The sequence below is a fragment of the Scomber scombrus genome, chromosome 9 (assembly GCF_963691925.1).
Source record: "Scomber scombrus chromosome 9, fScoSco1.1, whole genome shotgun sequence".
Classification (NCBI taxonomy): Eukaryota; Metazoa; Chordata; class Actinopteri; order Scombriformes; family Scombridae; genus Scomber; species Scomber scombrus.
In genome coordinates, this window is record NC_084978.1 from 15,649,257 (window position 1) to 15,676,827 (window position 27,571).

Here is a 27,571-nt window from a genome sequence, read left to right on the forward strand (position 1 = left end):
TATGTTCTCACAGTGCACAGTGCTACTCTGCATTGGTAAATGCCTTATTACAGGAAGACTCGCTCTGTGCTCTTCCATTGAATATCCATAAGTAGTAAAACACAGCCATATCTGCCCACTCAGAACAGTAGGGATGTGTCTCACATGACAGGGGGGGCTCCTTAACATTTAGTCAGAGGCCCTCTTTGTCAAATTGATATTCCTCCCACTCACCGTAATGGTGGGTGGTAATAGTGAAAAATAAAGGCAATATTGCTACTGCATGGTACACACTGAGTGTAATAAGGTCATCTGCTGGTTATGTTTTTTTCCCTCCCATATTTATGCCTTTTTAGCATGCAGAGTCAAATTCTCTCAGTATGACTTACATCTCCAAAGACTACACCAGTGTGAAATATGCAAAGGCAGAGGGTGAGAAAAATATCCTGAGCAATGCAGCATGTTCTTGCCTTGCGAGCTTACACGCTTGTAATAATTTCCAAAGTGCAATTTCCTCTTATTATTTCATTCATTCCATTTGTTCTTTCTTTTTTTGTATTTCCTTTCTGTCTGAAGTAATACAAGGCATTTCAGGATCATTAAATTTGTGTCATTGAATACAAACACTGTTGCAAAATTGGAAGATGACACTCAATTCGGGAGGGAGGGAGTCTTTAGGCAATTATACACGTACTACAGTATACTCAATAAAGCAAGGTAGCAGGAGAAAAAATAATGAGGCACATGTAGACACCTCTCATAGTACAGGGGGCGATTCTTGACAAGACATGTTTGCAGTTAATTTAATTCACATGTATGAACTGTGTTTAAAATTTAAATGACATCATCTGTTCGTAAAACAAAGAAGTTATTATGTTAGTATGATATATACAGGAAAATACTTGACTTATTAAACATTCTGTTAGATTAGCACTTACAAGGAACGTGTTGCTTGTATGATAACTATAAATTGTGATATTGGAGAACAGATGACATACCCACAGTGTCTGCCAATGCAGCTTGCCGATGATCACGTTGATTGCTGCTAAAATACTACAGCTTTGGGCAGAATGTGTTTTCGGGTAGCAACCGGCCACTGAGGTCATTTGAGCTAGTATGCTTGTAGTCATTGGGTCCCTGGGAGTTTTTATGAGATTCATTTTTCATTTCTAATTTGGGTGATCTTTGTTCTGTCTGCTAGAGAGACAGCTGTGCTGTGTTGATCTGAAGACACATTCTAAAAGAATGTGTATCAAACACTACAGAGAACTTGTCTTATTCTTGCACAAAGAACTGAGGGCTGGCATCTATGTCATCCCACAGCACTGCACTGATTTATAATGGTAGAGTGGAAAAATAAGAGGCCAGGATACATCACTGAAACATGAAGGCATTGAATAATACTTTGCTCATGAATAAAATCATTAAAATAGGCTCTTTTATAACATAGACCATAACCATGAATCTTGAGTGTTTTATGATTAATGTTTCATCTATAAATCTATAAATTAAAAGTTTTTAGATTTTGATGGTTTTTATTTATATATTTGTTTACGTATTAAGTTTTTTATTGTTTTACTCCACTTTCGACAAGCTGGATCACCTGAGGACACAATTGCTGTTAGCAATGCTAATTTCTTATTTCTTATTTGCTTATTTCTTAAGTAATCTAGTTTTGGCTACACCACTGTGCAAACTAATGAAGCCTCAAAGGCTTTATTTAAGTCATTAAACATGGAAATCTAACTACAGTTTTTTTTTCTAATGGCAAACAATTACATAGCAACAACCTGGCTCAGAAAATCAATGTCAGTGAAACAGAAGGCAGTTGCATTGTTTATGCTTTCACCAGGGGAATGTCATGCCTATCCAAATATTAGAAATGCTTGACATTCACAAAAAATATGGGAAAACATTTATGAAATACAAAGAAACAAAATAAAACATTTGTAATGTTTGTGTAAAAATATAAACCCACCCATCTCTAGCGATAGGTTTCTATTAATTTGGAGTAAAATATGTCAGTAAAAAATACATTTAGAAAACATTCTAACCTAGAAATGGGCTGAAGATGTCAGTTTGTACCGTTTGTGTATAATGGTTAGCTAATATATCCAAGCTTGTGGGTTAAAACATTTCAAAACAGACTGACCCTAAGCATGTGTCTGTGGAATCATAGTCACGTCTCCCAACCTTCTTCAGCCTTGGCACACATATCCTCAATCTCAAAATCAGTTATTTAATTAGAAGTCATTTGGGTCTAAATTAAACAGGTTGCTATTCTCTGTTTAATTTAATTTTCTCCTCCTTACATCTTATATCCTCACTTCCAGATCAAAACTGTGGCTGTTTTTTTGTATTCAGTTGGGGACTTCCTGATAAAGAGTTGTTTGTGTGCTATGGAGAAGTATGGCCAGGGTCTTATTCGGTAGGGTGCAGTACTTCATCTAACATATGTTTGTTGTTTTTGTACATTAGAAAAATACATAGTGGAAGCAACATATACATTTTTTTCAATCATAATTATTTATTAATTCTTATTACAATTAATTGTTTGCTATTTTCATAAACAAAATAGACATGTACTGTATGGCCAAAAACTTTTTTGGTGAACTTTTAAAATAGTTTTGAATCTTTCTTCTCATGGTACATGGTTCAAGATACCATTATCATTGACATTCTATTCATTCATGCTACATGTGTCACTCTGCTCATTATTTGTACTGTAATTTATATTTAATATATCCCCTTGCTTGATACAGTGATTTTATTTTAATAAATGAATGTCTATTTAGATCTACGCAAGTGGTATTTCCTAAATTAACATTTGAAAAGAATCATTTATATCATCTGTTGAAATCTTTTCACTGTATCCTCATCTTGTCAATCCCTGTATGTCTTGAGTTCTGCAGTGTAATTTCATTAGGATGCCTTAAGTTCATTGATGACAAGAGAAAACGTGGTGATGGTGATGCGATGTCAACACCTCCTTGTGCACTCACATGACAAATATGTGCTGCTTTCTGTTGGTTATTACTGGGTCTTCTGCTTCAGTGGATTGACTCATGCACAAAGGTATATTTTCTGCAGCAAGTCAAATGTGATAATGCTGCATTTCTAGTTACACCTCCTGCAGCCTTTGTGCAATCCATATGAACACCTCAAGTGGGATCTGTGAAAGTCACATTTTGCCTGCTTTAAAAATAGTCCAAATCATTATGGTAGACTCTGGGACTTGGTATTATCCACCGGTCAGGCTAAGATGCTTATACATTAGCAATCTCAGGGATCAGAAAGCTGGACTGCAGTCCTGGAGCACACAGTGACTTCACCATTAATAGGTTGGGGAGCATCAGGTAAGCCCACCCTGAGCAGAGATTTCCACGTGGATGTGGCCTATGGCACAGGGGTATCTGCCCCCAGCCATCTGCACTGATTTGACAAATGATTCTATATCAAAGGCCTCTGCACTGATTTGGGTGGTAATTGATTGGAAGTGAGGCCCTTAAATCCCTGATTGGTTTAGCTGGATGTAGGGGGGAGATACGCTGTGGCAAGTGAGAGGAAAGGACAAGCAGGGGAGAGAGACAGAGTAAGAGAGAGAGAGAGAGAGAGAGTACAGTGCAGGAGATCTGGGAAATATACTACTGAACTCTGCCTCATTTGCACTTTGAAAGACTTTAGAATGACATTTTGAGAGATATGCAATTTCTACACACAATATGCAAGGTGTAATTTTTACAGAACCATCCATGTTTTGTTTCTGTTTCTTTTTCTAATGCAACTGACAGGATATCCAATTTGTTAGTGTGTCCATGAAGATTGGATTTCGCCATTCAAAAAGAGGAATTTGGTTAGAAATGGAATATTATTGATTTGTTCCACATGGAGGTGTGGCCTGATTCAGATATATGAGCATGGCAAGTTGGCTGAGAGGGAAGCATGGATTAAATATGTCTTCATCAATTTCCCCTGAATTTTTGATGCCATGAAACCTTGTTGTGGAAATCGTGTGTCAAGGGAGATAACATCAAACATGGAGGCTAGTCATTGTTAGCGATTCCCCTGAGGATTACACTACCTCAACCTCATAAACCATTATAGGCAGACTGCGTGAGAGTGGACATTGGTAGGAATGAATGATATTCCTCTATATCTATATGATGTGATGTGTTCTCTTTATGTAAGGGGTAAATAGGGAGTCCCCCTGAAGCAGTTAAAACATGCTATTTCATGTTACTGTTTAAATTATAGAAATTTATTTGTCAAATAATCACTATAAATGAGAATTCTGTCATATTATACAGCAGTCCACGTGAATATATTTAAAGCCCTTCAAGTTATCCAACCAGTCATGTGTACAGTATGGCATGTTGGATGTTTAAGCAAATAAGCCAGGACACTGCAGAGCCCTGTTAATGCAACTGTGGCAGGGATGCTACGTATATATAGGCCTACTGCCTTTATTCAACAGCAGGCTGGCTGCACTGCATACCTTTTGCCATTTGACACAGACATGTGGTGCTTTCTAGTGACAGATGCTGCACAGTACTGGTCCAGAGGTCACAAATGACCTTTTGGATTGTCTTTTTTCAGTCACAAAGCATTATTTGTTTGACGATGGCCACCAATGCAACCCCAGGCACCCTCATGGATCCATGGGTTGTTGCTGCTTGTCTTCTGAGATCACATTTACCTCAAATGAATTGTGTGTGTGTGTGTGTGTGTGTGTGTGTGTGTGTGTGTGTGTGTGTGTGTGTGTGTGTGTGTGTGTGTGTGTGTGTGTGTCTGTGTGTGTGAGAGAGAGGGGGGGGGGGGGGGGGGGGGGGGGGGCTGAGAAAGTGAATGTGTGTGTGCATGTGTAAAGAAGTGCATGTGGATGTCCATGTTCAAGAAGATGCCTCACTAGCCACCCATCGTCTACTTGATGCCTTCAAATAAGCTCAATTGCTGCATGACTAGCCTCTTGTTTGGATGCCAGAGGGATTTTCTTTTATTATACAGAATGAATCATCATTAAGATGTGCTTATTCAGTGGCCTTTCCTTGCCTTAAAAATGCTGCTGCACACGGGATCTTCTAAGCATTTTATCTGTGGCCATCAGTGTGTTAACATTTACATACTAGTCAAACTTCAATGGATAAAGTGTGCTTCAAGAAGCAAGGTGCCTGTCTACCATGTTTATCACTCAATTTTTATATTGTTAGGCGACATTTCACAGGAGAGATTCTGAATGTAAAAATTAAACTATGAAATTATGTCCCAGTGTTTTACAGCTTTAGTTTACCTTAGTCATTTCAAAGCTGACAAGAACAGGGTGCAGTGCAGGCCCCATATTGTCAGAGGTGCTTGATCCCCACCCCCATCCCTTGCCCTCTCCATCTGTCACCTAACTAGATTGCACTGTTCACAGACACATGCATACACTTATGCATGGATGCACACACATTCTTTCATACACCATACAGACACAAATGCAATTTTACGTGCCAACTGCGCACCACACCAAATAAATTAAAAATATAACATTTTGTCTAATGAAGAAAAAACACATGCTTTTCTGTTTATCATGTGTTACAAATATGTTTTCTTCACATTCACACCTTTCTGTTCATATATAGAAAGGTATATGTATGCTTACATCCCTCATCACATTTCATACTGTTCCTGTTTTGCCATAATAAGAAACAGTTATTCATGCTGTACTTTCAGAGGGAAACCTGGTGAAAAACTGACATAATTTTCTACTGCCTGAAACATTGTGTCAGAAATATGATCTTACCCTCACCTTTTACCCTGACTGCTGTACTGTAATGATGCTCTGAGGAGAGCCCACTCATCAATTATTCACAGAATGCAAGATTTTCACTCTTTATCTTCTTGCGAGCTACAGGAGACCATTTAAGAAAAATAGAGGACAAAATAAAGGAAAGGGAGAAAAAAGCAAGAGAAGCAAACCGCTCTCCAGATGAATAAGAGAGTTTGCAGTGGACAGACAATGCTCACTGTGTGAGTTATAATTGTAGTTTAACAATGTGCGGGCCTCTGGGATTTTAAGTATGCAATATATGGCCTTTAAACTAGGATCGCTATGGAAACCAAAGGCCCTGAACGACCTGCAATGCCCACCCACTCGGACAGCCGTTAATCATCTTCGCTCAGATCCTGGCACTGCAGAATTTGGCCAATGTGTCAAGAAGCAATTATATATACTTAGTGCTCGGGCACCCGATCTCCTCCCTCCCATGTTTTTCCTCGCTCTCTCACTCTCACACTCTTAATATAATCACAGAGCAGTCAGTTTAAAAGCCCTCTGTTCATTTCACTATCTGGGGGGATGCACATAATGCAGATGAAGAGAAGTGTAAAAAGACAGGATATTCTATTCTGAGAGCCATTATAATCAGAATATTCTTTTCATATAAATCATATTCAGCCATTTACTCATTTTACCAGCCTCCTGAGCTGACTGACATACTAAATTACCCCAGCTGGCCCATTGCATTCGCTGCACATATTGGGTTGGTGCGGATCGTGGAGACTAATATGAGCTGACTAGAGGGAGATTATGTTCCGCTGCTAACAGCTAAAACGTGAATAACACCATCCACAAACCTACGGTGTTCCCCCATTACATCAGCCCTGATCAGCTGTGTAAAAATGGAAAGAGAACAAGTTAAAGAAAGAGTGAATAGGACGAAAATGTGTAGCCCATAAATAACATGAGACATACATCCTCTGTAGTGCCCTTGAGAGAGAGAAGTGATCCTGTATGAAAACTTCAAGAGCTACACTGGACTATGTCAGACTGTAATTTTTCATTAAGCACAACCTAAAGATTCCTATGTGGAGGACATGCAGTGTAATTTTGTTGATTGCCTTCCTCATAATTTCGCTAATACAGAAATGAGGGGAGTGGTATCATATTTTTATTATTATTTACTGTCCTACCACCAACTGCAGCTTTCAATGTTGCCAAAGTTATTTTAGACAGCTAGCTGTGCATTAGTATTGTAGAGTGCTGTTAGGCTTTGAACAGTTGATGACAGGCTGTCAGACAGCTTCCCTCTATTGGGCTCCTTTTACCAAGGTCCACTCTTGTAATAAGCCACTCTTCACCATACCGGCCCTTCATCCAGAAAAGGACACAGGCAATTTTGACACGTTTGGTGCTAAGTGAACTGAAATTGTGTGAATTTCACTACATAGCACATTATCACATTTGCAAGAGGCATGCACCAGGAGCAGGAGTTGAAGTGGAAAGTTACTTCAGTCAGAGTGTTGAGATTACTTGAAACCATCAGAGCGAAGTGATGACTTTGACTCTGCATGGATAGGACTAATTAGCATTGAATAAATCTGCCCATCTCACCACATGTCAGATAAGTGTATGAATCATGTTGTAATGCAGTCAAACAGAAATAGCAGGAACAGAAAAGATATGCTTTCCAGAAACTGTTGTTTTTGACTTGATTTGTTTTGTAGAATCACTAATAAACCAATTAATTTTCACATGCTTTGGAAAAAAAAAGCATATGCTCAATGAATCATTCAATATGTGAAAAGCTGAGAAGGGTCTTGACATCTTATGAAGCTAATTTACAACTCTGAGATGTATATAGACACACAAAACAAAAACTAATGAGAACATTAAATGCTTTTAAAATATCTGCAATTATTCAACACAATTTTGTTTGTCCCTCGCCTGAAAGCAAGTTGGATCTTACCTTATGAGGACAAATAGGGGGCGGTGAGTTAAAAGACTTCTCCGGTGTCTGGCTCAGATTCTACAAGAGAAACACATTATCAGGGACATGTTTTCCACAGAGGGCATCTCCCAGAAAATCTTCAGTGACAGAAGTTGCAGCTTATTTCCTGGTCCTTTCCATTAGCATTTTTGCAATACATTTTAGTGAGGTTAAGCGACTCTCAATCAACAAGCAAGTTTTTGCCACCCACTAATCCAAGACCACAGCTTTTGTTGAATTATATTTTAAATCTTTATCTTGACAATATCATCTTATCATGCCATCATGTGAGTGGGTATGGTGATGTATTTTGTGTTGCTTTCCAGTTTCCCCTTATTTCTATCCCTCCACAAAGATTATAAATCCTTCTTTGTTAGAAGATTTCACTGAACATATGTTCAGACTTTTGCATACACGCCTGGATGCATTTTTTGAGGTTAAATGATTATCACATTGTTAATACACCAATACATCACTCAGATACAAGAAAACACCATTAAAAAGCAGACGCAAGGTAAGTCAACAAGCCTACAACAGATGGTCCCGCTGCTTGTGATTATGCAAAGATCCAAAGTATTTGCATACTCACAATGCCATCATGAAAAAAGAAAACAAGAAGCCATCTTGAGCTGACCTCAGTGAGAAATACAAAAGAGCAATGGGTGAGACAAACCCAGCGTGGAAGTGGTTGTGCCATGCAAACTTCTTTTGGAATCCACCAAGGGGTTGCCTCCTGGGAAGGCCCTGTTGATTTCCAAGCAGGTGCTTTCAGTTATGTCCTCATATCCAATTATGTGCCTGTGGTAAGTCTGATGCTCCCTGACACTATTAATGGATGCCTTATGGTATCACCAGGACAGATGAGACACTCAACTCTCCAGACTCTTAACATTTATATTTTATTGCAACATAGAAGGAGAACACCTCACTGGCCAAGCCAACTGAGAGAGAGAAAGAGAAAAAAAAAAAAACGGAAAAAAACCAGCCAGGCTTTCACTGCAGCATAAACACCAAGTTCATGAAATATAAATGAATAAATGGGTCTTGCTGGGATGATGGAATTAGTAGACAAAATTTTCCCTACAGATTGAGTTCGCTATATAACTATGATATCTTAATTGATGTGACAAATAAACATGAGTTATTTTCTTCGGGGATAGGAGCAAAAACAGAATTTACTTCAATCTGTGCTTCATGCATGTCGATGGCATGATTTCTTGTGGGTTAAACAGCATGCTGATTCCAAGCAATGCCCCCAGATTGGGCCTTATATATTGTATATCACTAAGGAAACTGGAGGAGCATAACAAAAACTGAGGCTAATCCAAATAATTGTGGTATGAACCACAGCTACTACAATTTGCCGATTATTCTGCCCTGTGCCACCATTGCAAAGTAATACTCAAAACAAAAAAGGAAGAGTTACAGATACCACACCAAACATTTCCAACACAAAATAAAGTTAAGTTTACTCCCTGTCATCCTAAAATTGTTTGAGGTAATAGAAAAAGCAAAAAGGTCACAATCTTCTTTGTAATCAGTGTGCAAATTCAGAGAGCAAATATGTTAAAATATAGAGAAAGCAGAGAAATGTGATGTTTTAAAGTCAGTTTAAAATTGCAAATAAACAAAGTGTGTATTTCAGCTTCATCAACAATTTTAAATTGAAAGCGCAAACAATGTGGAAGAGTAAATATTTACAAATGCAAGTGTGCTCCTAAAATCTCTACTTGGATTACTACTGCTTTAGTTCTTATAAATACAGGGGCCTGTTAAAGCTTGATACCAACCATAGATAATCTAAATCCATGTACCATTCTTGGACAAACTTTCATAAACACACACTCTCATAAAAACACACTCTCATAAACACACACACACACACACACACACACACACACACACACACACACACACACACACACACACACACACACACACACACACACACACACACACACACACACACAGCAAGCTCTCACCAGGCTATAATCACTGTTTGTTTGTTATATTTTTTTTTGTTGTTGTTGCTTTTCCCCCATTATAATCACATTTTATTCTCTGAGCAGAACAAAACACCACCTTTCATTTACTCTTTGCCCTTTTGTCACACTGCTCAAGTATAACTTACACATGTAAAAGGCAATTACTAATCACTAATTTTGATCGGTGCAGAAACCATGCAGCTTTCTGAGCAATAACGTATACTTAATGTTTGATCATATGCAAGTGAGAAAATACAAATAGAAGAATGCGGAAGCAAAATAACAACTGTCATTTTTCAACTCACCTTTGCTCTCGGACATTTTGAATCTGATAGGGAAACACTATTGACAAGACTTGCAACAGTAGGCCTTGGATTACACCTCATATTGATATTTTTGTCTTTTCAGAGTGCTCAGCTAGGTTGTAATTTGATGAGGCCCAGGGAGCACAATGCTATGATATATACCAACATTTATTTTCAGTGGAAAAAGAAAGATAACTGAAACATGATGTTCTTTTGTCTGATTTCTTGGAGACATGCTGATTTAGCAATGATCATTTTTGCTGTGCCTTAGGCATGTTTCCTTTCAGTGCAACTCTTTCCACAACATTCTAATCTACAAATTGCCCATGTGCTGTATAATACACATTTAGGTAGCTACTTAAATGCAACTCAACACCTACTTAAAATAAATATAACGCTTAGCCCTGTGCATCCCCCTGTTTCTATGTGCCAGACGTAGTACAGTATATAGTAGTCTGGTCACATTCAACAAGCCAACCTTCCCAACAACCCCCATGAAAAAAACAAGAACACTATTCAGTCCTGAGTGGACAGGGACTTGTGGCACATTTGTGTTTCCAGCCCCATCAGCTCAGCCTCCACTCTCCACACACAAGGAGGCTTTATACTGTCGTCTTCCCATGCTCCCTCAAAAGTGAACATTTAGTTACATTTAGGAAACTGCATTTGTAGCAGCTAGTTTCTGCTTCTACAGCTCTGTTTGCCACTCCAGCATTGCCCCCCTTCCCCCACCCCCCAATAAAATATAGTTCTCTCACTAGGATTAAAGGAGCAATGTAGTTCAAGGATTATCAAATGCCTTTGATCATGTGACTACCATGTTTTTGATCTGCAGCACATAGCACCAAATATATTCTCTTTTTCTTGCCTTCTGTTTCTATTCCTCTCCATGGATTCTCCATTGCTTGATGGTTCTCTGCAGTGTGAGAGGAGCTGTTGACAGGCGGTGAAAGAAGAGTGTAAAACACATATGTGTAATTTATCAATTTAGGAGATCATGCTCACACTGCTTATCAGAGGTAATCCACACAAACAAGTGAACATAAGTTTTCCTCTGTGCATATTGCACTACTCATACAATGACACTAATGTTTTGACTATAAAGTACAGCGTTCTGAGCCACTGAGAGCTACTATGGATTATTTGCCTTTGAAAGAGGAAGTAAGTTTTCAGATGGATCAACCCCCCACTGCACCCCCAACTGCACCCTGCTGCTGTTCATTAGCAATTTCTGAGCCTTGGGCTATTTTGCAGTGTTTCAATCCCTGCATTATTATTATTTAGTCGCTGACTTGGACATGCAATAAAAGGGACACGCAATATGTGCAACACTTGTATCTTTTCCGTGATGCCCAGACTAAAATCCTATAATTGTGAGCCAGGGGATCCATGGCTCAAATTTAGTCAGCATACCTCAAAAAGTGTTCTTTATCCTCATTGTACGATCACCCCCTATTAATGTCACTGCCAGGACAAAAACGGGACATATCAAAACAATTATTTTGATGTTGCTTCAAGCAAAATAACATTTCAACGTGAATGGCACTCGAACCTTGATTCATTATGAGGCGTGGTTTCAGGGCAAAAAAAAGCCCATCAAATAATGATTGAATATCATTTTAATGGGTAAAAACCTACAAGGCTTTCATACTGTCTACCTGCCATGTTATTAGATAGACCATGTCAGTCAAGCTGAAGAACACAGAAACAGCATACAGACAGGCTGACAAGACGTAAGCATGCTGCCTTCCATCTTATTCCCTGCTTGGCATGTTTATCTAGTCTTCCATGTGAGCTTAGTGCAGCACTGTGCATATGCATACAGAATGATGAAGGTTCAGAAACTACCGCCTGAAGGAAGCTGCACATATAGCACAAGCTCTTTGAAATTGTGCCAGGGTGGGCCTCATTTGCAAAGCAATTTGACAACAAAAGTAAAATACTCTACAACTTCAAACCAAATTCTTGTGATGCCAACTGGTAAGGCTCTGCAGTTTGTTCTGAGAGGGAATTCAAGAGGGGAACATCCGGTGTCTTGTGTGTGTGCTTCTGACATGGCTTATTTGCAGACCTAGCATTGCACCAGTGCAATGTCATGATTGCTTTGGCAAGAGAAGAGGGCCTAATTTACATGACAGGGAGTCCTAGAGGCACACGGGAGCTTGCCTTTGACCAAGGTGCCAACAAGCCTGCAGAAAAACAATGTAATTACAACCTACAAAGCTGTTGTGTTAAGAACAAACTTAATACAGCAGGACCTCATAGTAGTCAATCAGTATGACTTCCAAATGGGCATGACTGAAACATGCTAAAATATTTAGTATAATTGTTGGATTGGATAGTTGTTACACCGGGATCAAATTTAAACTGTGGAGTCCATTTTATATATTATTATTATGAATATATTTTATGAAAAATGTACAGTAATTTAAAAACATGTTATTCTCCTCAGGTAGATGCATATCCCACACTTAGCAACCAGTCACCAGCTGCAAGATCACCAGATTTAATTCAGTGGAGATTTAGTGTTTCCTTTTTTCCTTTCACTGTAATTCTCAACAGTCTCTGCTACAACGGATTGTTTTGACAAGTGCAATATTGCTGTGGATTAACACGAATGGAATTTTGTACTACGTAGGTTTTACGATAATCTAAAATATGTTGAGGAAGCTTAATATTGTTGTTATTGTCTGTACATATGCTATGTCTTTGCATTAGAAGATTTTGTTTTCAGAAACCTGATGAAGAAAAAGGACACAAGGCTGATGCTGTTTCAAACCGAGCAATAGAGCTGCTGTATATAATACTACAAGCATGACATATTTAAAGGTTTCTACAAAGGCTTAAGTTTAAATTCTACACCCACATGTCTTTAAAAAATCAGGTCAGTTTTTCTTTTAGTTTCAAGTTTTTCTGTTTCGACCAGATGTTTGCAGCTGAAGGGTGCGACGAGCTTCATTTTTTTTTCATGTTTGACGGCTGACAAAAGCCACATGTCTAAACCCTGTATGCACTCTTCTTACTGAAGTTCCACCTCCATCTCAATACCAAACAAAAGTAAACACATTAATTAGACACTATATCTATTCCTTGTATGTTTAATTTGAAACTGTTAAATTACAGATTGTGTTGGGGGTGGGTCATTTGTAAATGATCCGTTTGTTGAAATAGTGCATTAAGTAATATATTTTGAATCAGTAATTCATCAGTTAGAATCATATTAGCATGATATAATAAAAAACATGGCTTTTTGCTGATTATTCTTGTAATTTCTTAAATATGTGATGCACATTTTCTGATTCATGAGGAGAGAGGTCTCCTTGGATTAAGTTGAATATAAATAGATTGTGTGTTTAGAAATGTGTGAATATCACTATGCTACAGTAATAGTCAAACACTACAGGATTATTGTCACTGAGACAGTTTGAAGAGGAGAGGCAGTTTGATACAAATTGAGGCCATGAGACGAGAGACTGTGTGCTGAAAAGCTCTCTAATCCAGTAATATTTTGGGTGACTTTCTAAGATAAATACTTTGGCATTGTCTTGATGAGAGAGCCTTGCCTCATTTAAGTGTCTTTGGGATCTGGATCAATCCACATGGCGGGAGTCAGACTTGTACACTTGACCATATAATGTGGCATGCTTGTCACAACTCAGAATGCATTTCTCTCTTCAAAGTATATTTCTTGGCCTGCTCTCGTCACTCACTCCCTCTAACCAATTTGTCATTCTAAGCCTAGCCTCACTGCTGCCAGCGCCTGGATGATAGCAGTGGGCCTCTCTGATCCAGGCAGTGGCTAGGGAGCAGGCCAAGTGTTACGCGAGCCACCCTGGGACACCAAGCAGGCGCTTCTGCCGGCTGATGCACGCCTCCATGGCCGAGAGGAGCTGGCTTTGCAGATGCTTTCAATTTGACACAGAATGGGGCTCATCTACTTTGTGGGGACATTTGCTTTGTGTTTGTGCATTGCGTTCATGTTTGTTTTGTGTATTTTGCACACATGTGTCATGAGCATGCACATGCGCGTGTGTCAGAAAGATTAAGAGAGGTCTGTGTGTGTACACATTCATATGCGAGAGTAGGGGGCCTAATATGTGTGTGCATGCATGAAAGTGTGTGAGGTTGTTTCTTATAGAAAGGCAAAAATATCCTGCATTTCTCCCCCCTTTTTTGGGTTCATATTCACAAAGTTCTGATGATCTACTACTTCTCTGCTGATGTCCTTTAGTCTAGTCACCATTTTCCTCCATTGGCAGACATTCCTCTCAAGAGCAGGAGGCAACACAACACTGTCGTCGTCACTTCATTATTCCTGTTTTAAACAACCATTAATGCCCTCATTCAAATTCTTGGATGGTGCTTTGCTGTTAAGCTTATCAGCAACAGTCAACCAATTTAGTACTGCAGTTTTCTCTCTAGTTGGGTGAGCAGAGCATTAAGTATATTCAAAATTACATTAGGTGCACATTGTTATTGACTGCTTCTCACAGTCAGGCAAAACTTTATTTTGTTAAATGAAAATAAATACCATCTTATTGAGTCAAATTACCTCATGCATGTGCTATGCATTAGCAGACCTTTTTTATGTCCTTTGGGGTCAGAAATGACAAATATCTCAGTGGCTTTGATTACAAAACAGAGATACAAAACAGTACATTTGAGCATAACTGAGCATAACAGTATTCCGAAATAAAATTGACAAATGTATGCTAATCATGCTCTGTTTGTCAAATTACAGAGAAGCTTCTGTGGATTGATGAGCAGTATACTCTTCTCTCAGCAGAGGTGCTCAAAATCGACCTTTCAGACATCAGTATTTTTATGTCGCAGCCTTTAACAACCGTATTTAGGATTAAACTATGCATGGCTAATGCATTTGCACAGTAGTTCATGTATTTATCTTTAGCACATAAACTGTCACCCACTATTCTGCACCCAACAATCAGCTCACTAAAAACAGATCCCTTCATTTGTCTGAGAATTCAGACTTGTACCTCGTGAAATGCCCATCCCTAGCTTTCTCGTTAGACATTGATACCCATCTCACAAAGCAACACCAGGCTTTTATCTGTCTGAGTGTGATTCAGTATTTGATTGGGAATGAATCTGGAAGGCTCCAATCAGTTTCCCTTGTATGAGCACAGTTAACATGTGTGTGACTGCTCCTTGAGCTCTGATGGCAGAGACATGGGCGATTAAGGCCAGGGCCCAATCAAACCAGCTGTGTGCCATTCCCCCCATGGTACTGGTTGTGCCAGGCATGTGTTCCACACCACTAGCAGGCAGAGAGGCCTCAACCAAACCCCCAGTCTGGGGAGTTAGGCCCACACATGAACAGGACATGAAGGCAGATTGGGGGTTTAGCTATACAAACATTTTTCAGGGACAGAGCTGCTATGCAAGCAGAAATAATCTCATTGGTTGCGTTAAACCTCAGTGGAGAATTTTTCTGGCCAGGCAGCAGTAGGCTGCTGAAGCCCAATGCAAAAGGCAGGGGGTAAGACAGGAAGTAACTAATAATATAAATCCCAGTGCTTGTCCTGAGTGAAAGAATGCAATTAAGCCATGCTGAAGACATATTATCTGGGTTATACTCATCTTGCAAAATGATCATGATTTGCTGAAGGTTATTGTCATTTATATTTTTATATACTGTATGTTGCATTCAGATTGGTAGTTAGTTTAATTTAGTAATTTACAATCTTTTAAATTATTGTCCCATTTAAATAGAAAATAAAACTTTAGGACTGTCAAACCTAACGCGATAATAGAGCGTTATCGCAATTTCATTTTAATGGCACTCATTTTTTTTGACGCATGATTAACATTTCGTTTGACCGTTGGCCCGCCCTGTAGTTTGTGAAATAAGGAAGCGATGTAGCAGTAACGTTTTGGATAACAAGCAGAAATCGATAAGGAAAAGAGTCTTGTGAATGGCAAATTCAGCTTCAAAGCCCTGGCAGATGGTTCTATCGATAAGACCAAAGTCATCTGCATTACAAAGTACGTCGAGTCTCATATACCACTTGCCGGCCAAGCATACAGCTAATACAGAGAGCTGTCCCGCTTGCCGATGGCAGACGACACTAGGTGTGTGTGTGTGTCTGTGTGTGTGAGTGTGTGAGCGAGCAAGAGAGGGTGTGTGTGAGAGAGAAAGAGAGAAAGAGAGAGTGTGAACTCACTCACTCTCGGGTGAGTGAATGTAACCAGTTCCTAACTGATATCATAACTGATAGCATATTTTTGTAGCATGCAGTACAGTATTTCATCGTTCTGGATTGTTTCAATAATAATAAACAGACATTTGCATAAAGCAAGCATATGTGTCCTCTCCCATGTTGATAAGAGTATTAAACACTTATAATATATTTCAATATATATATATATATATATATATATATATATATATATATATATATATATATATATATATATATATATATATACACAAACTCATTGGTGTCATGATAGAAGGAAGAAAAAAAAAGAAAGAAAAAATACAACCAAATAGACAACGGTGGTACACTTGCCAATATTTTCATTTAAACTTATTCAGCTTTTCATTGACAGGACACTGCTGTGTCTCTATGTCTTTTTGATACAACCACAGGGGGTGCCAAAGTGAGGAATCCTCTAATTGTACAAACTGAGTTTTTTTAAGAGATCATCTAATAGGTTAAATCTAAAAAAAAAAACTAAGCCAAAACTAAACAAAACAAAACCCAAAAACAGGAACTTTTTAGATGATTCAATAAAGCTAAGGGATTTTATTTTATTTTATTTTCGTCAGCATCTTTATCTTTATACATTTACTAACATATCTTTGTATAACACTATTAGAGTTGGGCCACACTTTTTAAAAAGAGGTAAACTCAGTGTGTAGAAGTGGCTTTCAGCTTTTAAAAAAAGCTATTGCTGCAGTCACTTAGAATGAAATACTGTCTTAAAGACATGATCAATAATTTGTGTTACACAGGGATCAATCCAGTAGCTCTTCAGGCTGTCTTGTCAATGCCAACATGTGCCTCTAACATACTGACTGAGTTGTTATGATCACAGACAGAATTTCAAATATATATTTTTTTCAGTTTCAGGTGGACATACATAAATTATGCAAATCTATGCAGTTGCAAAAATTCAAATGTTCGTGTCTACCCTCAGTCCCAATCTACTCAGCAGACCTCACCTAAAATTGTGGTCTGGCTTCTGACCCATCCCTTCAACTTAAACCGTCCTCTCTGAATGACATACCAAACCATCAGCAGGCTATCAAACGGACGCACATACAAGGCCTTCTAAACACCTATTAGAGCTATTGATGGCAGAGGCAGAGGTTATGACCATGGAATGGGGAAGATATTTGTGTCTCTCACTTCACATTACCAACATCTTTGGAAAGAGCTTTATAGATTTGGACAGAGGCGAAGGAAGGCTTTATCAGCACCAACACAGAGAAACACATTAAGGGATCAGAACCCCAAAGGTCAATTGCAGCTGTGGGCAGTGCTTTGTTGTGGTGTCCTCTCTGTTTATCTTGCTCTGAAGCCAAGTGACACATCTGAAAACAAGTAATGATACCAATTTTGTGTACGTTTTACTAGACTCTTATGTGTATGAAGTCTTTAGAAACTGAATATTGTTATTTTTCCTTGATCTAGAGTACGTTAATATTTATATATCAGTCCTCTTTTTTTCTTAAAGACACAGGGGCATTCTTTGTGTTCTGTGCCTCATATCTATCAGTGGTATACCAGTTACCAATGTTAAAGTACATGCAATAAAAAAAAGAATGATAGAAGAAAATAAATGTCAGAAAGCTTTTCTGTAACCAGTTTCAGACTTCCTAAATGTATCCATCTGCCATCATTTGTTATCCTTGACAGATGAATAAATGTGTATGTGACACACATTGTACAAGAAAGGTTCAAGTGTGTAAAAATGAAGCCTAAATACAGCTTTGCAATTTCATTTGCATCTTTGTCAGGAAACTATAGCTGAACTCTGCTGCCAAACATCATTCTGACACCCAGTTTTTAAAATCTCCACATGCTGAGACATGAGTCATTTAAACAGCCCATTGCCCTTGTTCAGAGGATGTAAACCTCTCATTTTCAGGATTTAATGTCTTTTTTTTTTGTCTTTTTTTTTTGTACATTTTCAGGATCTGAACAATAGACTCGGTGGCACTGTGTTGCGATTTACTTTTGCAGGGCAACACTCACTGGTTGAGACAAATCCTTAATCCCTCACTAGATAATAATAACAATAATAATGTAATCCTTATTCCCAGATGGAACCGTTTTCTAAAAAGACAGTTCTTAGCCCCGCAGAGGTTCTATTCAAGAAGAAGAGCAATGGGAAGTTATTTAAAATACACAACAATTAAAATAAGACACACTGCCCAATCCTTCCCACCATGTTAATCCTCTCTGATACAGATGTAGCTGTTGTAGCACGAAAAAGTTTCTCATTTTACTGTATCTATTGTGTATCAGTACAGTAATCTTCCCAAGAGCATTTCTTTAGTAAATAAAAAATGTATTATTTTCCGATGCCAGTAGGTGCAACTAGTGATCTGACTACCTACCAGTGAAGAAGCACAGCATTTTAGTTTCAAAATACAAAGTTTACAGCACAAAAAAGGAAAAATATATAGCTGCAACAGCTGCTGCACTGCTACTGTAGAATAAACGCAGCACACATGAAAGATGATGAGTGCCTTTTTACTCCCGGACTTCACAAGCGTCTGAGAACACACACATGCACAGGCATTCACACAGAGAAACACATCCTCAAATGCAAAATGTGGGCAAACATATGACTGAAACCATGCTGCTTCATGCTTTTCCTTTCTAATGCTAAAGACAGTCACCAATTTGAGAAACAGATGGGATCATTTCTAACCATGAAAATTGTTCATGACCACAATTAATGATAGTGAATAATCCTAATGAATGTTACACCATGTTCATGATTGCCATCTTGCTATCAGCATCCAGGCTTCTGAAGAATGTTCATTGTTATGCTAATCTTTCAAACTGCAACAAAATATGGATGGGGAAAAGCATGTCAAGTTCATGTGAATTGCATTTTTTCTTTCTTTTTGATTTTCCCATTTCTCTTTTCTTTTCGTCTTCCATTCTATCTTTCTTTTTTCTCGTTTTGAAAGGGAGTCTCTCTAAATCCAATACAGTTTCTCTCAGCGTGAGGCAGCTTCAAAGCCCTGCTCCGTGGTCAGGCCTGTCGATCCTCTCACCCACCTCCTGGTTGTTTAAGAGAGCAAAAGCACAGCAGTGCAGTTTCTTAAACACACAGATCCACCCCAGCACCAACAGAGCGACGGCTGTTTGGCAAAAGAGCCTATCTCTCTCTCTTTCACTCTCTCTCTCTGTCTCTCCTTCTGTTTTCACTATCGTTTCTCACCTTGGACTCTCACCCCTCTCATTACCCTCCCTCCTCTATAGACCTCATTAGACCTGGATCCTCCCTTCTATCTATCTTTCTCCACCCATTTTTCTCTCCCATCTAACTGTGCAGCTCCCTCATTGTACAATTTATCTTTCATTCCTTTTCTCGCACTCACTCCATCTGTCAGTTATCTCACCCCCCATCCTTCTACCATCATTTAGCTTTTTTCATCCCCAGCTACTTCAGCTGTCCTTGCTTTTCACACGCCACTCCATCCCGGTGTCCCGTGCCTCCCCTCTATCTTCACTGCAACTCAATCCCTAACGCCGCCTCTGCCTTTTTGCCTCAATCGCCATGCTAAGTGATTGATGCCAAGCTCATGCTCTGAGCCATCCTTCCTATCAGACACACAGGGACATCACGCTGAACCCAGAGGGAATGCCTTTACCTCAGGAAGGGAGTTGAGGTGGAGGGTTGCTACGGACAGTTTTGTGAACAAGCCGTGCCCACCTATGTTTAAGGGGAGGCAGGCTAGGGGGGCCCCTTGGTGGGGAGCATGAATTGGTACACTGGAGTGCTCATTATGGCTCTGTAGGGATTGTCCTACGGGGCATCGACTGTGTGGCTGTGGAGCTCATTACGGCAGGCAGCCACAGAGCTCGAGGCACCCAGAGGCAGTAGGGCTCGTTGCAGAGATAAGAAAGGGGAGGGCTGCCCAGATTACCCTTAATCAGAGGCACCTGTAGACAGTCAGCGCCTCCCTCCTCATTGCCTTCCGTTAAGCCCCCACCCTCCCCAACATGCACGCACACTCTTTCTTGCTGCTGTAATTATTGCAATTGCTTCACTTGGCTTTCATTCCTGAGCACGGAGTTGCACAGCTTGCCTTCTAATGAGAAACCTAAGTTATGATCCGGAGGTGTTATTTATTTATTTAATTATTTATTCAACACAGCATGTATAATGTCAATTATTTAAATTAGTGTGATTTTAGCTCACCGTGCCTTGCAAAGCTTTCCCTACTGTGAGTTATCATCATTCAACTCACATCACACTCCTCATAATGGTGGATGGAGAGTTAATTAAGTTTTAATGCGACATGTGCACCAAACTGGGGGTATGAATCAAATCAACTAGTATTGAAATAGGAGGTGACATATACAGTTAAATTACATATAAAAAAATCACCTATGCAGTGCCTTGTAAAATGAGAAGGTACATGATTCGGACAGTAACCAAAACAACAATGTATCTAAAGAAACATGAAATGGATTAGAATGGCCTGGTTCATTATCATTCAGATGTAATCACCGTTTAGCTGTTTTAAATCAGTTGCATTGAGTGTCTCAGCAGTGACAACTGACACTAGATAAACTACGCCCAATTACAGCCTTCCCATTTTTAGGCCAGCAAGAACTGGAAACTGGAAATCAAGTTTTGGAAGTGATAATCTTATTCACCCACTACATCACTTTTTTCTCCACCTGTAACCTGATGTGAAACGAGCACTACACTACACTGAGAACAATGCAAACTCTTACCTGCCTATTTGCATAATAAGAGGTGTTACTGTCAGTTGTTTGGGCAAATGTCTATTTCTAAAGATGACACAACAAACAAGTGTTGACTTTGATGTGAGTTAGAAGGTGCTAGCTAAAGTCTGTTTTAAGTGCCGCAGAGATGTACAGTAGGGATTAATAAAAACAAGTATGATGTGATGTGCATGACTGAACCACTTTTGTGATTCTCTCCTTCCTTGCACACTTCCCTTCAGGTGCTGAGGCGTTCTTTGAAACCAACTGTCAAGCTGTTGTCTGTGCAGGCAGCATACAAAGAGTTCATCCAAAACCTGCACTTCTTTTTTTTTTTTGAAGCGCTTCAATGGATGTGTGGCTTGGCTTTTCCTCTCACACTGTTTATGATATGTTTGAGACTACACAAACCAGCATCCATTAGTGCTGTGCTAATGCTAAACTGCTTAATATGAAGAATGATTATGCTGCATGGCATGGTGTAACGATATATTGTTATACATACAATAGGTACACCATAATCACACTATGAGGTAGGGAGGAGAGAGTAATACATGGTATTGGAATACTTAAATTGTTGGCATATTACATTATTTCATGTTACTTAATGGGTATTAGGCATTATGAAACCAAAAACCATAAACATTAAAACTCCTAAGCAGCTAAACCTTCCCACTCACATCCCTCACCTGTCACACAACAGATTCTGCCTTAACTAAATTAATACACCCACTTATGAACTGTTTTGTTGGAATTATGTTTTCAAACTGTACAGTATTAAAGTACCTTTTTAAAGGACATTTTTAGTGATGTTTGTAAATTATTATTTTTCTAATTCACTGTTTTGAGCCCCTATAAGCCTGAAAATAAGTGTAGCATACTGTGTGCCATCTAAATGTAAACAATACAAAGAAACGATAACAGGAACTTTGGTGAAATAATAAAACCAACAGTTTGACAAAAGAAACATTTATCATAGCATAAATAAATAAAGAGTTCTGTCACTAATCATGGAACATGGCCTCATTATTTCAGCTTGATGAGCTGCCACACCTGACAGAAATATGATATGAACAACAAAAACAAAAGATTTGTGTGAGAGGCTGATCAGCTTGCTCCCTTGGTGCCCAATGAGAAGTTTCATTACATGGGCTACACAGTAGCTGCACCATGGGGGAAAAAATCAAGTTCAAAGAAGTTGTCTTCTCCCAAACTGGAAGAAAGTGGTGAAACATTCACAAAATATCCAGTTTTATTTGTGTTTTATCTCTGTGTTTGGTTGATGAAATGGAAGTGCCACACATTTTGTTTTGCCTGCAGTGGAGAGGCAAAAGGTGAAACAAAGAAACAAAAAGCAGGAAATAGAAAAAAAGGCCCTTTCAACGTAGAAAGACAATGTATTTTCAATCTTTGTCATGGTCACATATCAAAATCCCCCAAGTTTGATGAAACATGCTGCCCAACAAGCCTACATTTGTACTTCTTTATTCTGTTTGTACTTATGCAACTCTGAAAACTAAAAGCTAAGAGCTTATGACAGTGTTACTGAAACTAAATTGTCATAAATTTCAGTCGCTTACAAGATGATGGATTACATTCATCATTGCAAGGCCTCTAATCTAATCTGGAGCTGTGCTCATCAAACTCCTCTCAGAGGAGGTGTGCTGATCTGGGATCACTAAATATGTCCTTGTTTTTCTTCCATTTCCAGTGTGATCTAAAGCTAAAACTGATGTTAGATCAGCATGAACACTTTGGAAATAATAGTCCCGATCTCGTCTGTGCTCTGATGAAAGAGTTATAAAAGACACATCGCAACTTGATATGCATAATTTTGATGCTGTAATAAAATGAAAAATATGCAGGATAGATAGATAGATAGATAGATAGATAGATAGATAGATAGATAGATAGATAGATAGATAGATAGATAGATAGATAGATAGATAGATAGATAGATAGATAGATAGATAGATAGATAGATAGATAGATAGATAGATAGATAGATAGATAGATAGATAGATAGATAGATAGATAGATTTGCATCGAGCACTTTTCCTTGCACACTACTAATTGTTATAAATCCATGCTGTAGTGCAGTTACTTGTCTATGAAATGACTACACTCTGTTTTTTTACTTTCAGCAGAAGTCTGCTATTAGGACACGTTTGGCTTTCCCTCTCCCTGCCCTCACATAATGACACACTTGAGTTGTTAAGCCTGCCGTTCTGCATAGACCAAGGCCACACTCCTCATACAAAATGACACTGGAATGTGAACTGTGGTGTAGTGTATTTCTTTTCTCCAGGCTGCCAGTACATTTGTTTTCATTAGATGGGATTGGTCAGCTTTCTAGGCCCTGGTGTCCAGTAATGGAGTGTACAATTGCAGGCCCATTATACTCCTAGTGAAATAAATGATATATTGATCTCATATATTCCACACTCTTGTGTTTCTCTGAACAGCTGTTACTACCACTACACAAAAAAATCTCTTTACACATCTTCTTTAGGGAATATTCATTGCACCTAATGTATTTCATTCAACGGGTGTAACTCCAGCAAATGCAATTCTACAGGTAACGTGGTATACTTTACACAACACGTCTGAAGACATTAAGACCTCGAACAATAAGACTTGGTAAAGAAGTCACGCCTTATGTACAGCTGTAATGAAAACAAACTATATGCAGAGGTGCGACACTGAGCATTAATGAAATTACAGAGCTGGAACTCGGTAGACCCCTCTCTGTGTTGTGCAATGAAACAGAACAGGACAGGAAAGCAACTGATGCATGCAAGTCACAGTCACAATTACTATTTCATTAAGGAGCTGCTACCATTGGCAGGCATTGTCTGGCATTGTTGTGGGGAGGCTGGCACGGCAACGGAAGGGGGTTGGGGATGCGAGTTTGGGGGAGGTGGCAGAGGGGATCTGAGGAGGAGGAAGAGGGGGAGCTATGGGTGGGGAGGAAACATGCTTTAATTTGGGTCATCTCCCAGTCTGCACTGGGTTGAGTGACAGAGCCTTCTCTGCACCTAATCTAAAACACATATGTTGTACTGGGTATCCACCTGCATTAATTGACCTAATTATTCCTAATACAAGAAAGAGGACGAGCCAAAGACAGAATTTTCTTATATTTTACTAATGGTACGGCATGTTAGTCCTACACATGCAGTCCTGTACATTGCAGTGGCACGCATGTACTTTGAGAGATCCTACCTGTCTAATTGACAAGTTAGGCCTTAATTGCTTTAAAAGGTAGGACATGCATATGCTTTAAGCTGAAGAGTGGAGTGCGGTTGTAGGTGGTGGGGAGGGTGGAGGTGGGGGGGTCATCTCTGCAACCACAGACACACACATGCACACCCTGAAGCAGACAGATGCCATGACTAAAGATGCTGCTTTGGAGGCCACATTGCACAGTGCTACACTGTCTCTCATGGCTACTTTTCATCAAGAGCCAAAGGGATGCACAAACAACAACAAAAAAAGTTAAGAGTCTATTGTAGTTAGACCCTGAGTAAAAATTGAAAAAAGAAATTAACTTGACACATTTTGAGTGACATTGTGGAAACGTTACCCTCTATATAAAATCAAAAAAAATAGTCAGAATAGAATCTGTCGGAGGCCAGGAATCACAAAGGGCTGGAGGGTGTCTGATGTACAAATACACTGTAATGGTAAATTAGAAGTGCTAGTAAAATACCAGTAGAAAGACAACATAAGTGTAAGCAGGCAGCGACTCATTACACAAATATTGTAGTTAGAATTTTAGTTCATTACTGTTTATTTATTTGCCTTCAGTTAGCCTGACCACTTCAACCATCACAAAACTGTGGCTGATGGTGGCACATTTTTGCAGGTGTCATACTGCACTTTATTCATCTCACTTTATGTGTAGCTGGTTATGTTAATAGGATTTCAACTCAATTTATTCAAGTACTGATCAATGGCATGCAATCTCGGCACTTCATGCATTATGTATTTTAATGGAACTCACTTGCTTTATAGCTGAATGGCTAAAGGTTAACAGTCCCAATAGGTGGGACTCCCTGAAGACTAATCTGAACTTCAAACACAGCTTTTTTTTCACGTCACAAGGCAAAAGCGCACAACAACAGAAAAGTTGTTTTTATCACCACTTCTTATGGCTCATTGGGAGAAAGAAAGCAATTTATTACCCCACATTCTTTGCTCATATTAATGTGACTATAAATGCCCATAGACATTTTACTCTCTGTAGGAAGTGAGGCAGAAAAAAGGAGGAGTTAGAGGTTGGGGAATTAGTAAAGAAGGGTACTTGCGGAGGGAGGGGGCAGGGGAAAAGAGAAAGGGTGGAGGAGAATGAGAGGAATGTGTAGGTGGGTAAAAGTAAAATGGGAAGAGAGACGGGAGTGTGATTGCAAAAGTAGGATACAATTTCAGACCAGCAACAAACAGATATATCACAGTTTCTATAATTATGCTACTTTAACTGGAATTTTGATATTGAAAGTCATTTCAGCAGTGAGATCTTAAGCCTCTCTGTCTCTACAGTTTAATATGGAAAACATCCAGGCATCTCTGAGGGCTCTTGTCTCTCTCCACTGCCACTCCCTGCTCAATAAAACTGGCATGCAATTCCCAAGATGAGAGTCCCACTGGACTATGTGAGGACTGTGAGGTAAAAGCCCCTCCAGTCCCTACTAAATCTAGAAGTGGAAGACAGAAGGTGCTAGAAACATCTCCTGTGAGGGTCACTTGGCAGTTTCCACCTTATTGTCTTCTCAGTCATCAAGATTTGCCTGTGGCTTTGGGAAAATGATGTGGAGCCACCCATGAGATGACTTTTTTTATTCATATGGAAACTGTACATTTTAAAATGGTTCTTTTGTCACGTTGGCAAAGACGTGCCATGTGGGGTTTCTGTCTATTATGCAGAAAATGTTAGCAGCGTAATGGACTGTTGAAGGTATTTAAGGTCTTGATCAGTGGTTATTTAGAGGAAATTGAATGATGAAAAATTAAAAATAAAATCTGGCTTTTTCAGTCCTTAAATGGACAAATGCTGTAGCAGGCCTAGCAGCTGGCCTGCTTGAATATGGATTGCACTGCTGGGACATTTTACACTATTGCTAGGTAAACAAGCATGAATACATGAATCAATTCAGAACAAGTTAATGAGAATGAATCTGACTTGTGCAATCAGAATTTGGCTGCATTAACTGCCATTATCTTTCTGACATTGTTTTAGTTTCACATGGGTGAAAGTGGATTAATGGTAAGATGGACGATTGCTTAGGGAGTAAGGGTATTTAGTGAGGCGAGTGGAGGCTTAAAGCTGTCAGAAAATCACTTAGTCGACAAAAGATTCCAGTCAGAAACATGACGTATAACCTGTAAAGAAGCACTTGCCTTCAACACAAGCAGAACTGGGGCCAGCCGTTTTAACTGGCGCCATCAGTCTCCTCCAGGTAATGCAATTAGATGCCACTAATATCTTGGGATACTCTTCAAACTGCAAATGCACTTTTGCTAAATAGCACGCACAGTAATAACTAGTGACAGCACTCAAGGAGCCAGATTGAAAAAGCTTTCGCTTGTGATTGGTTCAAGTAATTGCACATACAGAATGCACCCACTGATAGAATTCATGAACTGAAAACAGATGTTATCCAAATCTACGCCGGCTTGTTTGTTTTGTTGCCAGGCAACGCACCTCACCTAGGGTTAACATGTGAATTGTAAATGTGTAAGACGGGTTTGGGCCATCCTGAGGCACAATTACACTTCTCTGATCAGTTTGTTGGAATTCTGCCTATAGATCAAGTCACTAGGTTCACTACCCAGACCATAGAAAACTAATCCACTCATGACTTGCTGGTTGTGATTTGGCTATGGTCTGAATCTTGCATTAGGGCTCAATTTAATGGGGAATCAGGTGTGTTGGAACAATTGTTCCTTCCACCTTTGGCATAAGTTTTTTTTTGTGTTTATTTATTTATTTATTTTTTTTTTTTTTAACTTTGAGCAACATTAAGTAAACTCAAGCGCTATGTCCACACTTTGTCACTCATGTTTAGAATGCAAACCACCTACAGTAGCTCCTGAGTATAGCTTGAGGGAAGCTGTGGGGCTGTCAGACCATCGATGGTAATGCTCTCACTGTCTTGTAACAGCCAAAGTCGCCCACACGAGAGATGAAGACAGCCACCTTACTGAACACACACAAATACACACATACATACAAATGTTCCTAAAGTGCATCAAGAAAATGCCTCAGGGCTACAGACGTGAGTAGTGTATCATCAAAAGTTCATTGAATCACTGTAATCTTGGGCTAAATCTCTTCACTTGACGGATTAACTGAAATATCAAAGAACACAATGCAATATAACTAAACAGGGCTGATCAGGAGCTGTGATAGTGACTATGTATCCAGAGAAAGAGAGATAGAAAGACAGAAAGGGAAGGAATAGGATCTGCTTCTTGCTCCCACTATTCCCCTCAAGGCGACATCAGGATAAATCTTCTAAGGGATTATCCCAGCAACACAATGTTCTCTGTTCTGCCCATTGTATGCCTCTTTAAGCACAATTGATAAATTAGCTATTTATATTGTGGAT

General features: G+C 39.2%; 1 protein-coding gene across 3 annotated transcripts in view; it reads right to left on the bottom strand.

The window, feature by feature from the left end:
• Positions 1 to 27,571, bottom strand: part of pcdh11 (protocadherin 11) — a 114,426-nt gene that overhangs the window by 60,275 nt on the left and 26,580 nt on the right. For all 3 annotated transcript variants that reach the window (XM_062425463.1, XM_062425464.1, XM_062425462.1), the window contains exon 3: positions 7,707 to 7,766. In XM_062425463.1, the coding sequence (XP_062281447.1) occupies positions 7,707 to 7,766 (60 nt within the window). The remainder of the gene's footprint in view (positions 1 to 7,706; positions 7,767 to 27,571) is intronic.